Below are 11,994 nucleotides of genomic sequence, written 5' to 3'. Positions count from 1 at the left end.
AGTTGTTAAAAATAATATCGCCAATTTCTTCATAAACTTGGTAACAAATATCACAAATTTCTCTATAAATTTGGTTTTGAAATTTTTTGGAAGCTGGGAAATTGTTTCTTATAGGTACAAATTAAACTTTATATTAGGTTTATAAGTAGACTGACACTTTATATTGACTTTAAAGGTATCAATGAAACTTTATGTTACTTTACGGGTAGCAATGAATTTTTGTCGAAGTATTTCTGTACTTTATGAAGGAACTAAAAGCAGGATTTAAATTAACATCAAAAACTGTTGACATATAACAAGGATTTGCCGTGTAACATTCAGGATTAACCAGATAAGGGATACAAACAGGGCAGCCTTAACCACAATATGGGTCAAGAGACAGGGTCGTATGCGCTGACCTGAAATGGAAAAGTGGGGAGCATAACCCTAATTACAAAGGGCCATTTTTGGAACACCTGTGGTTATTAGGAATCGTCAGCCTGCATCCCATATTAGAGAATGCAGTTAGCAGCCACTTAGGAAGGAGCCACAGTTCCATCAATGCCAAGTACTTAAAAAAAAAAAAAATCAGAGAAAATTCGTGGTCTGCTTCCCACTTTTTGAGTTCAGGTCTAAGGATACGAGTCACAGTTTCATCACTATTGGCTTTACAAACTTTATAATGGATATACAGTATTGTTGAATGGAGCTGCATAAATTCTCATATATATACACACACACAGTACACTCCTATAGCTGACTAGCAATTCAGTGAAGCATGAACGTAAGTCTAAAAGCACCCACGATACGGACTCTGACGGGGCCTTCTCACCGTCTCTCCTTGGGCTGTCTTCTCATGGATTTAGGAAGCTTACCAACACACTTCCTTTACCACTTATTTTGCTTATCATCGTATTTCCTTTTATCTGTAATCTTTCCGTTGTTTATCACCTTTCTTTGAGGTTGTTTGTAATCTTTCCCTTGCTTATCACCTCATTTTCTCTTAATTTATCAGTATTTTTTCCATGCTGTTGATTTGCTTGTCACCTTGTTTTCTTTGGGGTTGTCTGTAATTTTCCCTTACTTTTTACATATTATTCTCTTTTCGGGTATCTATATCTCTTCCTTAATTATTCATATTACTTATTACACCTTATATGTTAGGTTATCTGTTTTTTTCGTATCCTCAAAGATTGCAAAAATGACAAGCAAGAATATGTCTCCATACAAGATACAGGAAAAGTTCTCTCTCTTCTTCATGTTCCCATACACTGCCAAAAGAACACCACGCGGGAGTATATTTACGTACAAGACAAATTAACAGGTAAGGAAGAGGTGATAATGTGCCTCCTTAACCAATGAGAATCCAGGTCCTAAGCTCAGCACCAGCCAGCGAGATCAACATTATCGTTATTGAGATCATGGCTCAGTAGCGTGAGACCACCGGTATCCCAACTCAGGAGTGAGAGGAGCGAGCGATGTGGAGGAAGAATGCCACCTTGTCCGTTGCCTGGTGACCACACATGTTGCAGGTGAAGGGGTTGCGGTAGCCGTGGTAGCCCATGTGCATCGTGTACATCACCACGTCCTTAAACGCCATGTCGCAGAACTGGCAGTGGTGGGCGCTCTGCCACTCTTCCTGGGGTCCGTCAGGAGGGACTAGTGGCATCAAGGGTGGCATGCGGCTCTCCTCGGCTTTTGTTTGGCCCTCGTCTTCCTCCCGTCGGGCATCCTCGTCATGGCCACTGCTTTCACCCTCGGCACTCTCACTCAGACGGAGGGCAATCCGCTCCAACTTGAAGGCGCGGCCCTTCCGGCGATTTTTAGAGGGAGGAGTTGAAGTCTCAGAGCGCGTGGGTGAGGAAGACTGAGGTGAGGAGTGGTTGGGGGAGAGGGAAGAACGTGACTCCCTCTGAGGCTGCAGAGGGGGTGGTTCCTTACTGGTGTCTCGAACTTGCTGTGGTGGTGTCTGCTCCTTCACCATGCCAAGCTGCTGAAGTGGTGTCTGCTCCTTACTGAGGTCCAGGACACCATCTGTGGAGCCAGTGGTGGTGGTACTGGTGGCAGGTGGGGAGACATTCCTGGTTATGGGCTGAGGCTGGGGTAGTGGCTGAGGTGAAAGTGGACGTCGATCCTCCTCAGGTAAGATGGGGCGAGGGCCCTGGAAGGCTGGATGACCAAAGCGCTGGAAATGTTGATGGAGACCCAAGGCAGGATGGAACTGTCCACTGACCATCTGCTGGTATAGAAAAGGGTTCATAGCCCGTGCTAGGTATTCTTTCAACTGGGCAGCAGCCAAGGGAGAGTACAGTGGAGCACTTTCTCCAGTAAGTGGTGGAGGTGGCTGGTGTGGGAAGAGAAGTGGTCGGGGAGGGGAAATGGGGCGGTGTTCAGGTGAGATGCCAGTTTCCATAGGCAAGGGTGAATGAGAAATATTTTCAGGTTCCTCTCGTCGTTCAGATGACACGTGCATTGCCCTGTGCTGAGCAAATGCCTCACGATTTTCAGTTGCAAACTCACACAGATTGCACCTGAGGACTTCATTTGGTGATAAAGGATTTTTATGGACCACTCGATCCCTGTCAAGCAGTTCACGAAGCTGCTCACGGCCTTCCTGAGAACGAGGAAACTCCTGTGGGGATTTTTCAAGGACGCTTGAAAGAATAGGTGAGGAGTTTGGAAATCCCTCCCTCATGTTAGGGTGAGGGTACGGGAAGGGGGAATGTGGTGGCCCAACGGGGGAGGTCGGTGGGAACTGTGACTTCTTTGTGGGTGCTGGAGGTTTAGGATTGTCCAGAGGTGATGTTGGTGCCCGAGGTAGGGTGCCTGATGCATGCATCTGAGCCTTCAGTATCTCGGCTTGGATCTGGTAGTGAGGCGGTAATATTGGCATGCCCTTATCATCTTTCTTCAGCTTGGGTCCTCTACGGGTTCCATACACGTCAATGATGGGGATAGGATTGGGGGAACCATCTGGATTGAGCACCATGGCTGGGCTGTGGCCATACTTACGCAGATGCAGCTTCAGTGAATGGCAGTACTTGGTAGCATAAGTACAATCTGAACAACGGTACTGGTAAATATTACTGTGGGACTTCATGTGCGAGTTAAGCATGGACTTATTGACACAGGAGTAGTTGCACTTACTACATTTAAAAGGTTTTGATCCAAAGTGGTTCCTGAGATGGTATTCTAAGTGGTGCTTGTATTCTGTGACAAATGGACACTTGGGACACGTCAAGAGTTTTTCACTTTTAATGTGAGACCGAGCATGTTCCCAGAAATCACTTTTTGTTATGGCCACATAGTCACACTGCTTGCACTTAAATGTCTTCACTTTGCCTTGTGCATTGACTCTTGGCACCCGAATGCCCTCCAGGTCTTCAGTAGAATCTGGACTCAACCCATGTTCCTCCTGCATGTGTTCCCGCAGCTTGGGCTCGGTGCGTGCGGTGAACTCACATTTGGCACACTTATGGTCATAGTGAGTGTTCAGGTGGGCATCAAAATGGTAGCGTGAGGTGCCTGAGTAGGTGCAGAGGTGACACTGGAACACTTGAGGCTTGTCCCCTCCTTCACCCTCCTTGCCAGACATCATGCCTGACAGCTCCATGGCCTGCTGGAGACGAGACAGGTGATCCATGTCGCTCTCACTTACTAACCCAGTGGAGTCTGTGGTATCCTCACCCTCACCCAGTCCCTCCTCACCTGCCTGATAACTCTCTTCAAAGGGTGACATTCTCTCTAAGCTCTCGTTGTGCTTGTAGGCGTCCATGTTGCGGAATGTCTGTGCCTGTTCCTCACTAGCCTGGATACGAGCAGAGTCTGTGGGGAGATCGGGTGACTCTCCGGCTTTGTTTATGGGCGAACGGGTGGAATCAGTCTGCTGATCTGGGAAGCTGTGGGACTTGGCGTGGTCACCCTCATGTCTCCTACCCTCAGACTCCTGGTCCTGAGGCTCTTCTTTAACTTGAGAGTGACCTGCCTGAGGAGAGGGAGCAGCTGAGTTCTGAGATGTTCCAGTGGGTTGCGGGAAGAGTGGACTGCCTTCATTAGCTTGACTATTTTCATTACCCTCACTACCTTGTTCATAGCCCATACTGACTGGCTCCTCCTTGAGTGAGCATCTCTCTGTTGGTTGGGCATAGGCTTGTCTCATCTGGTCCTCTCTGCTAGGGAACAGCTGGTTAGCTTCCTGCATCCTGGCGTGCTGCTCGTACAGGCGGTGGTACTCTTGCTGGACGTGCATGTTGGCAAAGTGGCGGTCACTGTGCAATCGGGCAGCATCCATGGCCGCCTGGCTGTCTCGATTCCCAGCCCTCTCAAGATCTATGGCAGCGTGGACCGTGGCTTCGTACCCGGCCAGTGGAGGGATAACCGACACACGGCCCTCGTAACTAATCCCACTTGAACTGTGATGCTCTGAGGGTTTGCTGGTGCTGCTGGGGTGGGCGGAGGCAGAGGCCAGGGTCTTGGCGGCCAGGGGTTGGGGCGGCACCGCTTCACAATCGGCGGACATGGCGGGGGGCGGGGCGAAGTCGGTGAGGGGCGGCTGCTGAAGCATGGGGTGGGGTGGGGCGGTGTGGCCAGACCTCCTCACACCTGCAAATTAAACACAGAATTAGTTTTATGGTTCATTTATATTTTTTACCAAACATCCACAGCCTTAATAAACGTTGTGTGTCATACTTTATATATACACATCATTAAGACAAAGTTCCAAATGAAAAAAAAAAAAAATGCCAGTAAGAAAAAAAGAGAAAAGCGACCAAGTTACCAAGTTCTAGAGCCCCCAACCACCCCCCTTAAAAAAAAAAATAAATAAATAAATAAGGAAGTATTTATAATCCTGAAAAATGAAGCTAGGGAAAAAAAAAGGCATTAAATCTGAACAGCATATGGTCAAGGCGAGGCAGGGAAGGGGACATGAAGGTAAGGGAGGGGGAAATGAAGGTGAAGGAGGGGGGAAATGAAGGTGAGAGAGGGGGATAAAGCATTGTGGGTGGGGGAAGGGGGAAAAGGAGGGGGAGGTGGAGGAAGCAAAGGGGAGGGAGGTCAAAAGGGAAGTAGGGGGAAGAAAATTATGAAGGGTGGTGGTGTGGGGAGGATGGGAAGAGACGGGAGAGGTGAGAGTGGGAGAGGGAAGGGGAGGTGAGAGTGGGAGAGGGAAGGGGAGGTGAGAGTGGGAGAGGGAAGGGGAGGTGAGAGTGGGAGAGGGAAGGGGAGGTGAGAGTGGGAGAGGGAAGGGGAGGTGAGAGTGGGAGAGGGAAGGGGAGGGGGAAAGCAGCAGTATGGTTGGGTGGAAGGGCAAAAGGGTGGGGGGAACAGATGGGGACTGGCGTTGGGAATGGAGGAGTAGACACGAGAGGGGTGGGGGAGGAAGAGGGAGTGGCAGGGAGGAGAAGACGGGGGGACAGGGTCGGGTGGGGGGTGGGGGGATGAGAGAAGGAGTAAGAGAGAAAATAGAGGGGGGGAGAGGGTTGGGGGTTAAGACAAGAGTGGGTGAGGGAGGGGAGGGAAAGGGAGGAGGTGGCAGGAGGCTGGGGAGAAGAGAGAGAGAGAGAGAGAGAGAGAGAGAGGAAAGGGGTGAGGGAGGGAGGGGAATGGTACTGGAGTAGGGAGGGAGGGGAGTGGTACTGGAGTAGGGAGAACGGAGGAAACAGAAGGATCAGGGGAGGAGGGGAATACAGGAAGGGGAGGGGATGAGGTATAGATGAAGGGGGTTGGGGAGAGAAGAGGGAGGGGTTAGGAAGGGCAGTAGGGGAAGTAAGGGAAGGGGGAACTAGAGGAACCAAAGGAACAGGGTAGGGGAAGCTGGGGTGGAGAGAAGGAGTATGGGGAAGAAAACAGATGATGATAAGGGAGAAATGGGGGGTGAGGGGGTGGGGATGGGGGGGTGGGGGGTTGGGGGGAGTGAGGTTAAGAGGCCAACTTCCCCAACTGGTCTTTTCCCGCCTGACTACACCCACAGTAATCCCAGGCTTAATACAACTTTCACACAGGCTCTCACCCCAACCTGTGATATTTATAACAGTTACCCATTCCATCACAGTTCACTCGCATGGAAAACGGTGAAATTGGATTCTAAAATTAAATATATTTCTATAATCTTTCCCAATTTTATCATGACTTACTTACCTACTTCTTCCTATTTTCACCCTTTTCTTCATTCTGCTTAAGGGAGACTTTTATTAGTGGTAGATAGGGGCCCATACCATCCACTCACACGATGTAGTGCCGCCTTCGGGTGACTACACTGAATGACAAGCCAAATTATTTCTCGTACTGGGAAACCATTTACTCTACTGGGTGGTAATCATATAACCAAATGATGCCTGGTGGTTTAGTCGACTGGGACGCTCTGGAACGAATCTGAAAGGGTTTATATGCAAGGGATGATTGGGGTTTATTGCACACATAATGCCGCTCATGGACGAACGAGGCTGGTCACTCTCGCCTTAAATCTAGGGACTCAGTAGCCTAGCGCCGGATTCCTACAGTCCTGATGAGAGAGAGAGAGAGAGAGAGAGAGAGAGAGAGAGAGAGAGAGAGAGAGAGAGAGAGAGAGAGAGAGAGAGAGGATAACAAGCAAATAATACGGAAAAAAAAAAAGAGCGCGCGCGAGAGAGAGAGAATCACAAAGGACACGAAAGAAATCAGTACATATATTAATAAAAAAAAAAAAAAAACACGAGAGACGATGTCATAACCCAAACTTTAAAAAAACATAATAAATTGGTAACATAAAACACATAAACAATGAATAAACAAACAAAAAAAAAAAACGGAAAAACAGAAAGGAAGAAATAAAGGAATAAAAACAATCCGAGTAAAAACAGATGACTGTGTGTGTGTGTGTGTGTGTGTGTGTGTGTGTGTGTGTGTGTGTGTATGTCTTTCTGTCTGTCTGTCTGTCTGTCTGTCTGTCTCTCGCTCTCTCCCCCGCTCTCTCAATTCCCGCCAAAACTGTTACTAAAAGCGACGTAACAGTGTCCATTGTGCGATTCAGCCGTGTTTGTCTTGACCGTGGTGGCTATTCCCGGGGCCAGGCGTTCTCCAGGTGTTCTTCGGGGTGTCCTCTGTGTTCTCTAGGTGTTCTCCGGGGTGTTCTCTGTGTTCTCCGGGGTGTTCTCTGTGTTCTTCGGGTGTTCTTTGTGTTCCCCGGGATGTTCTGTGTTCTCCGGGGTGTTCTCTGTGTTCTCCGGGGTGTTCTCTGTGTTCTCCGGGGTGTTCTCTGTGTTCTTCGGGTGTTCTTTGTGTTCTCAGGGGTGTTCTCTGTGTTCTCCAGGTGTTCTGTGTTCCCCGGGGTGTTCCGTGTTCTCCGGGGTCCTTTGTGTTCTCCAGGTGTTCTCCGGGATGTTCTCTGTGTTCTCTGGGGTGTTCTCTGTGTTCTCCGGGGTATTCTCTGTGTTCTCCAGGTGTTGTGTTCTCCGGGATGTTCTCTGTGTTCTCCAGGTGTTCTCCGGAATGTTCTCTGTGTTCTTCAGGTGTTTTTCGGGTGTTCTGTGTTCTCCGGGGTGTTCTTTGTGTGTTCTCCAGGTGTTCTTCGGGGTGTTCTGGCATAACAATAACACCCCCACACCTTAAGGGTTATTTATGAACGGGTGTCGTGTAATACTGACTAGCTTTTTCGCGCGCGTGCGTGCGTGTGTGTGTGTGTGTGTGTGTGTGTGTGTGTGTGTGTGTGTGTGTGTGTGTGTGTGTGTGTGTGTGTGTGTATATTCAAAGTCCCCTTCCCACACAAAAAAATAGGTGTGTGTTTCCGTGTGTGTGTGTGTGTTTATGTATGTATATTCAAAGTCCCCTTCCCACACTAAAAAACAGACAGCACCACACACACTTCCACATGTCACCACTTTGGCACTAATACGAACCGTCCATATTGAATCACGCTAAGGCTAATTCACAGCTGCTAAGTCTTAAGGGTAATAAAGTCTGATATTAAGGTTTCCAAAGTCCTAGCTAAATACCTGCTTCGTGAGCTTGTGGCCCGCAGAACTCCCCTTTACCACTGAGCCACGATGTTGTTTGTTTATATGTACTGTATTGTCATTGGTATTTAATTCGCTATTTTTATTTCGTAGGCAAAAGGAGGAGGAAGAGAAGGGAGGAAGGAGGAAGAAGGAGGAGGGAGGGAAGGGAGGAGGGAGGGAAGGGAGGAAGGAGGAAGAAGGAGCAGGGAAGGAGGGAGGAAGGTGAGGGAAAGAAGGAAGTGTGAAGTAAGAGGGAAGGAAGAAAGACTAGAATAGGGAAGGAAGGAAGGAAGGAAGGAAAGAAAGAAGCAAGCAAGCAAGCAAAGGAGGAGGAAGGTGGGATGCGGAAGGAAAGAGGGAAGTGTGGAGGGAGAGGGAAGGAAGGAACAGTGGAAGATTGAAGGACGGGGGAAGGAGGGGAAAAGGGAGGGAAAGAAGGAAGTGAGAAGGAAGGAGGAAGGAAGGAACGAAGGGCGGAAGTGTTAGTGACCAATGAAGACGCAAAAATGACAGAAAAACAGCTGAAAAGGGGAGAGGGGTGATGAGAGGAAGTGGGGGGTGGGGAGAGGGAGGGGGGAGGGAGGGAAGGGAAGGAAGAGAGAGAGGATGGGAGGGAGAGGGAGGGAGAAAACGTAGAGGGGAGGAGAGGAGAGAGGAAGTGGGTGATGAGGGGAGAGGGGAGAATAGTGACAAGAGGAAATGAATGAATGAATGAACGAAGGAAAGAAGGAAGGAAAGAAGAAGGGAACAAGAAACTGTAGAGAAGAATGAAGAGTGGAGGGAAGGAAGAGAGAAAGGAAGGATGGAAGGAAGAAAGGAGAGAAAAAAGGAGGGTGAAAGTGTGGAAGAAGGAAAGAAAGAAAAAGAGGAAGAAAGAAAATAAGGAAAGGAAAGAAAAGGAAAGGGACGGAAGGAAGGAAGGAAGGAAGGAAGGAAGAAGGGCGGAAGGGAAGGAAGGAAGGAAAGAAAGAAGCGTGAGTGACCGATGTAGATGTAAGAATGACATGAGGAACAGCTGAAAGAAGGAGAGGGGTGACGAAAGGAAGGGAGGAGGGGGTGAAGAAGAGGAGGAAGGGAGAGGAGGGGGAAGGTGAGAAGAGACAGGGGGAGGGGGGAGGAGAGAAGAGAAGAGGAAGCGAAGGAAAGGGAGGGAGGGAAGGAGAGAGTGGATGGTGAAGGAAGGAGAAAATGACAAATAAGAAATAGGACAGGAAGGAAGGAATAAAGGAAGATAAAGGAAGAATTCTTAAGATCATAATTATTCACACTTAAGACACTATGATCCGTATTCTCGTGGGCTAAGATGGCTCCCTAACACTTTTCCCTTAGCGATTTATTTCCCAAACTACATGATAATATTTTGTTTGCTCCTTACGTCTTTCTAATATCGACGCAGACTGACCACACCACACCACCACACCACACCACACCACACCACACCACACCACACCACAGGGGAATACGTTAACGGAGCAGAATCAGAAATAAATCGGTAAGGAAGAGGTGTTAGTATGCTTCCTATATAAACTAGAGTATCACGCTATGGAATATATTAAATGAGAGAGAGAGAGAGAGAGAGAGAGAGAGAGAGAGAGAGAGAGAGAGAGAGAGAGAGAGAGAGAGAGAGTAGAGAGGTGGGGGTAAGTGGTAGGGAAAGAAGGGTAGAGTGGGGGTGGGTAGGTAGGGTGAGGGAGGGAGGGGGAGGGGGAGGGGAGGGGGGAGGGGGGGAGGGGTGACCAGAGGAAACAGCTGACCTGAAATATTCTTTAGTGCCATAACGGGTCGGACAGCTGTGGCTATTTTAACCACACCACCACACCACACCACACAGAAAACACCATATAGCACTCCACACCATACCAACACCACACACACACACACCACACCACACCACACAGAAAACACCAAATAGCACTCCACACCATACCAACACCACACACACACACCACACCACACCACACAGAAAACACCATACAACACTCCACACCACAGCACCACACCACACCACACACAAAACACCGTATAGCACTCCACATCACACCACACCACACCACACCACAACAGTCATCACACCACTGTAACTACACTCAACACACACACACACACACACACACACACACACACACACACACACACACACACACACACACATTGGTCAGCACGTGTGTAGGGAAGGAAGGGGAGGGAGGTTTGTGTGTGCGTGTGTAAGGGGGAAAAACAGAGAGGGAGGGAGGAAGAAAGGGAGGGGAAATGAGGGAGGTAGAAGGAAGAGAAAAGGGGAACGGGAGGGAAAGGAGAGAGAGAGAGAGAGAGAGAGAGAGAGAGAGAGAGAGAGAGAGAGAGGCAGGGTCAGTAGAGGGTCACCCAAGCGGTCACCCGGAAAACAGCTCCAGGGGTCAGTCTACGTGTCCTGCCCTGCCCTGCCCTGCCCTACTCTGTCCTGGTGTGTGTGTGTGTGTGTGTGTGTGTGTGTGTGTGTGTGTGTGTGTAAGTTTTAAGGGTGAGAGACATAAATAACTGAATGAGTGTGAGTGTGAGTGAGTGTGTGTGCATGTTAGAGTGAAAATACGAAAGAGAGAGAGAGAGAGAGAGAGAGAGAGAGAGAGAGAGAGAGAGAGAGAGAGAGAGAGAGAGAGAGAGAGAGAGAAAATGACGAGCGAATAGGAGAAAGACGCAACGAAAGATGGAGTGCAAAATCCCAAGAGTTTTTTTCCCACATTGGCTCTACCCTCCTCAATAAATTCTTCTAATACTGAATAAAATCGTCTAAAGGCAGTAATAATTAAGTAGAAAAATCGTCCTCGCTGTGAAGGGATTTAGGGAGGCAAAAATCAATTACTATGAGTCCATTTTTCGTTATTATTATTATTATCATTATTATTATTATTTTTATTTTTTTTAACAATGTTGGCAAAGGACAGTCAGAGAATTTTTAATACTTGTTGTACGCATAACTATAAAGAATGATAATAATAATAATAATAATAATAATAATAATAATAATAATGTAAGCATTTACGTAAATACCATACAAATAGCGTTATGATTAAACTTAAAAATGGAGGATAATGGTGTTACTGAGAGAGAGAGAGAGAGAGAGAGAGAGAGACACACACACACACACACACACACACACACACACACACACACACACACACACACACACACTCACCTGAGGAGCTCCGACCCCTGCGAGGAAACCCAGCAAACTAACCTTATTACCTGTCCTTACCTCACCTCTTGTACCTCCCCCCTCCCTCTCCCTCCCCCTCCCCTCCATCTCTCTCCCTCTCCCTCTCTTCCCCCTCCCTCTCCTCTCCCTCCTTCTCTCTCTCTCTCTCTCTCTCTCTCTCTCTCTCTCTCTCTCTCTCTGGCTACCTTGTCTCCTCCCTTAGGCTCTTATTCTTCCTTAAACCTATCTCTCCCTCCCCCTTCTCCCCCCCCTCTCTCTCTCTCTCTCTCTCTCAAGGACTTCTTCCCTTCCGCTTTCCCTCCACTTCTCTCCAACTACCATTATTTTTTCCTCCACAAATGATACTCTCTCTCTCTCTCTCTCTCTCTCTCTCTCCCCCCCCCCAAAAAAAAAAATCAACCTTTCTTTTCAACTTTTACAAATAATCACATTTTCGAAATCCTCATAATTGTTCTCATTTTGACTTATTTTTTTGAGTTCTATATATATATTTTTCTCCCTTTCCCAAACTTCTTCCTATTTATTTTTTTTTTTTTACCATAAAATTCCAATATATCATTTATCATAATTTTTGACGCATTCTCCATTCTTTTTTTATGTATTGTAATTCCTGTCACTTTTCATTTTTTTATATATATCTTTTATCATATATATTTTTTTTTATTCCAATATAATCATCGTAACAATATCCCACATTTGATTTATTTTTTATTTTATTCATGAAGTCCTTATCATATATTTCCAACTCTATTATTTTTCAATATTGCTCCCCATTTTCTCTCACTTCATATCACTATCTTTATTTTCTTTCACACATTTTCCTTTTTCTGTCAATATATTAAATCGTCT

At 47.3% G+C, this 11,994-nt stretch overlaps 1 protein-coding gene across 1 annotated transcript; it reads right to left on the bottom strand.

Moving 5' to 3' along the window:
• Positions 1–1,435: 1,435 nt before the first annotated feature.
• Positions 1,436–4,543, bottom strand: hb (zinc finger protein hunchback). Its single transcript, XM_080266179.1, has 2 exons — positions 2,079–4,543; positions 1,436–2,036 (listed from the first exon to the last, which is right to left on the bottom strand). Exons 1-2 carry the CDS (start codon positions 4,541–4,543, stop codon positions 1,436–1,438), a joined length of 3,066 nt encoding a protein of 1,021 aa, XP_080122305.1.
• Positions 4,544–11,994: the final 7,451 nt, after the last annotated feature.

The sequence above is a fragment of the Coenobita brevimanus genome, chromosome 19, assembly GCF_032717465.1.
Source record: "Coenobita brevimanus isolate Jiangsu-jjx chromosome 19, ASM3271746v2, whole genome shotgun sequence".
Lineage (NCBI taxonomy): Eukaryota > Metazoa > Arthropoda > Malacostraca > Decapoda > Coenobitidae > Coenobita > Coenobita brevimanus.
The sequence above is the reverse complement of the archived record's forward strand: the minus strand, read 5'-3'. Positions and strand labels throughout refer to the sequence as shown.

Coding starts and splice junctions, on each gene's coding strand:
- hb (XM_080266179.1), bottom strand. CDS start 4,543: ATGCTTCAGCAGCCGCCCCTCACCGACTTCGCCCCGCCCCCCGCCATG. Junction 2,037..2,078: donor TCACCTCAGCCACTACCCCA/GCCTCAGCCCAT, acceptor ACCTGCCACCAG/TACCACCACCACTGGCTCCA.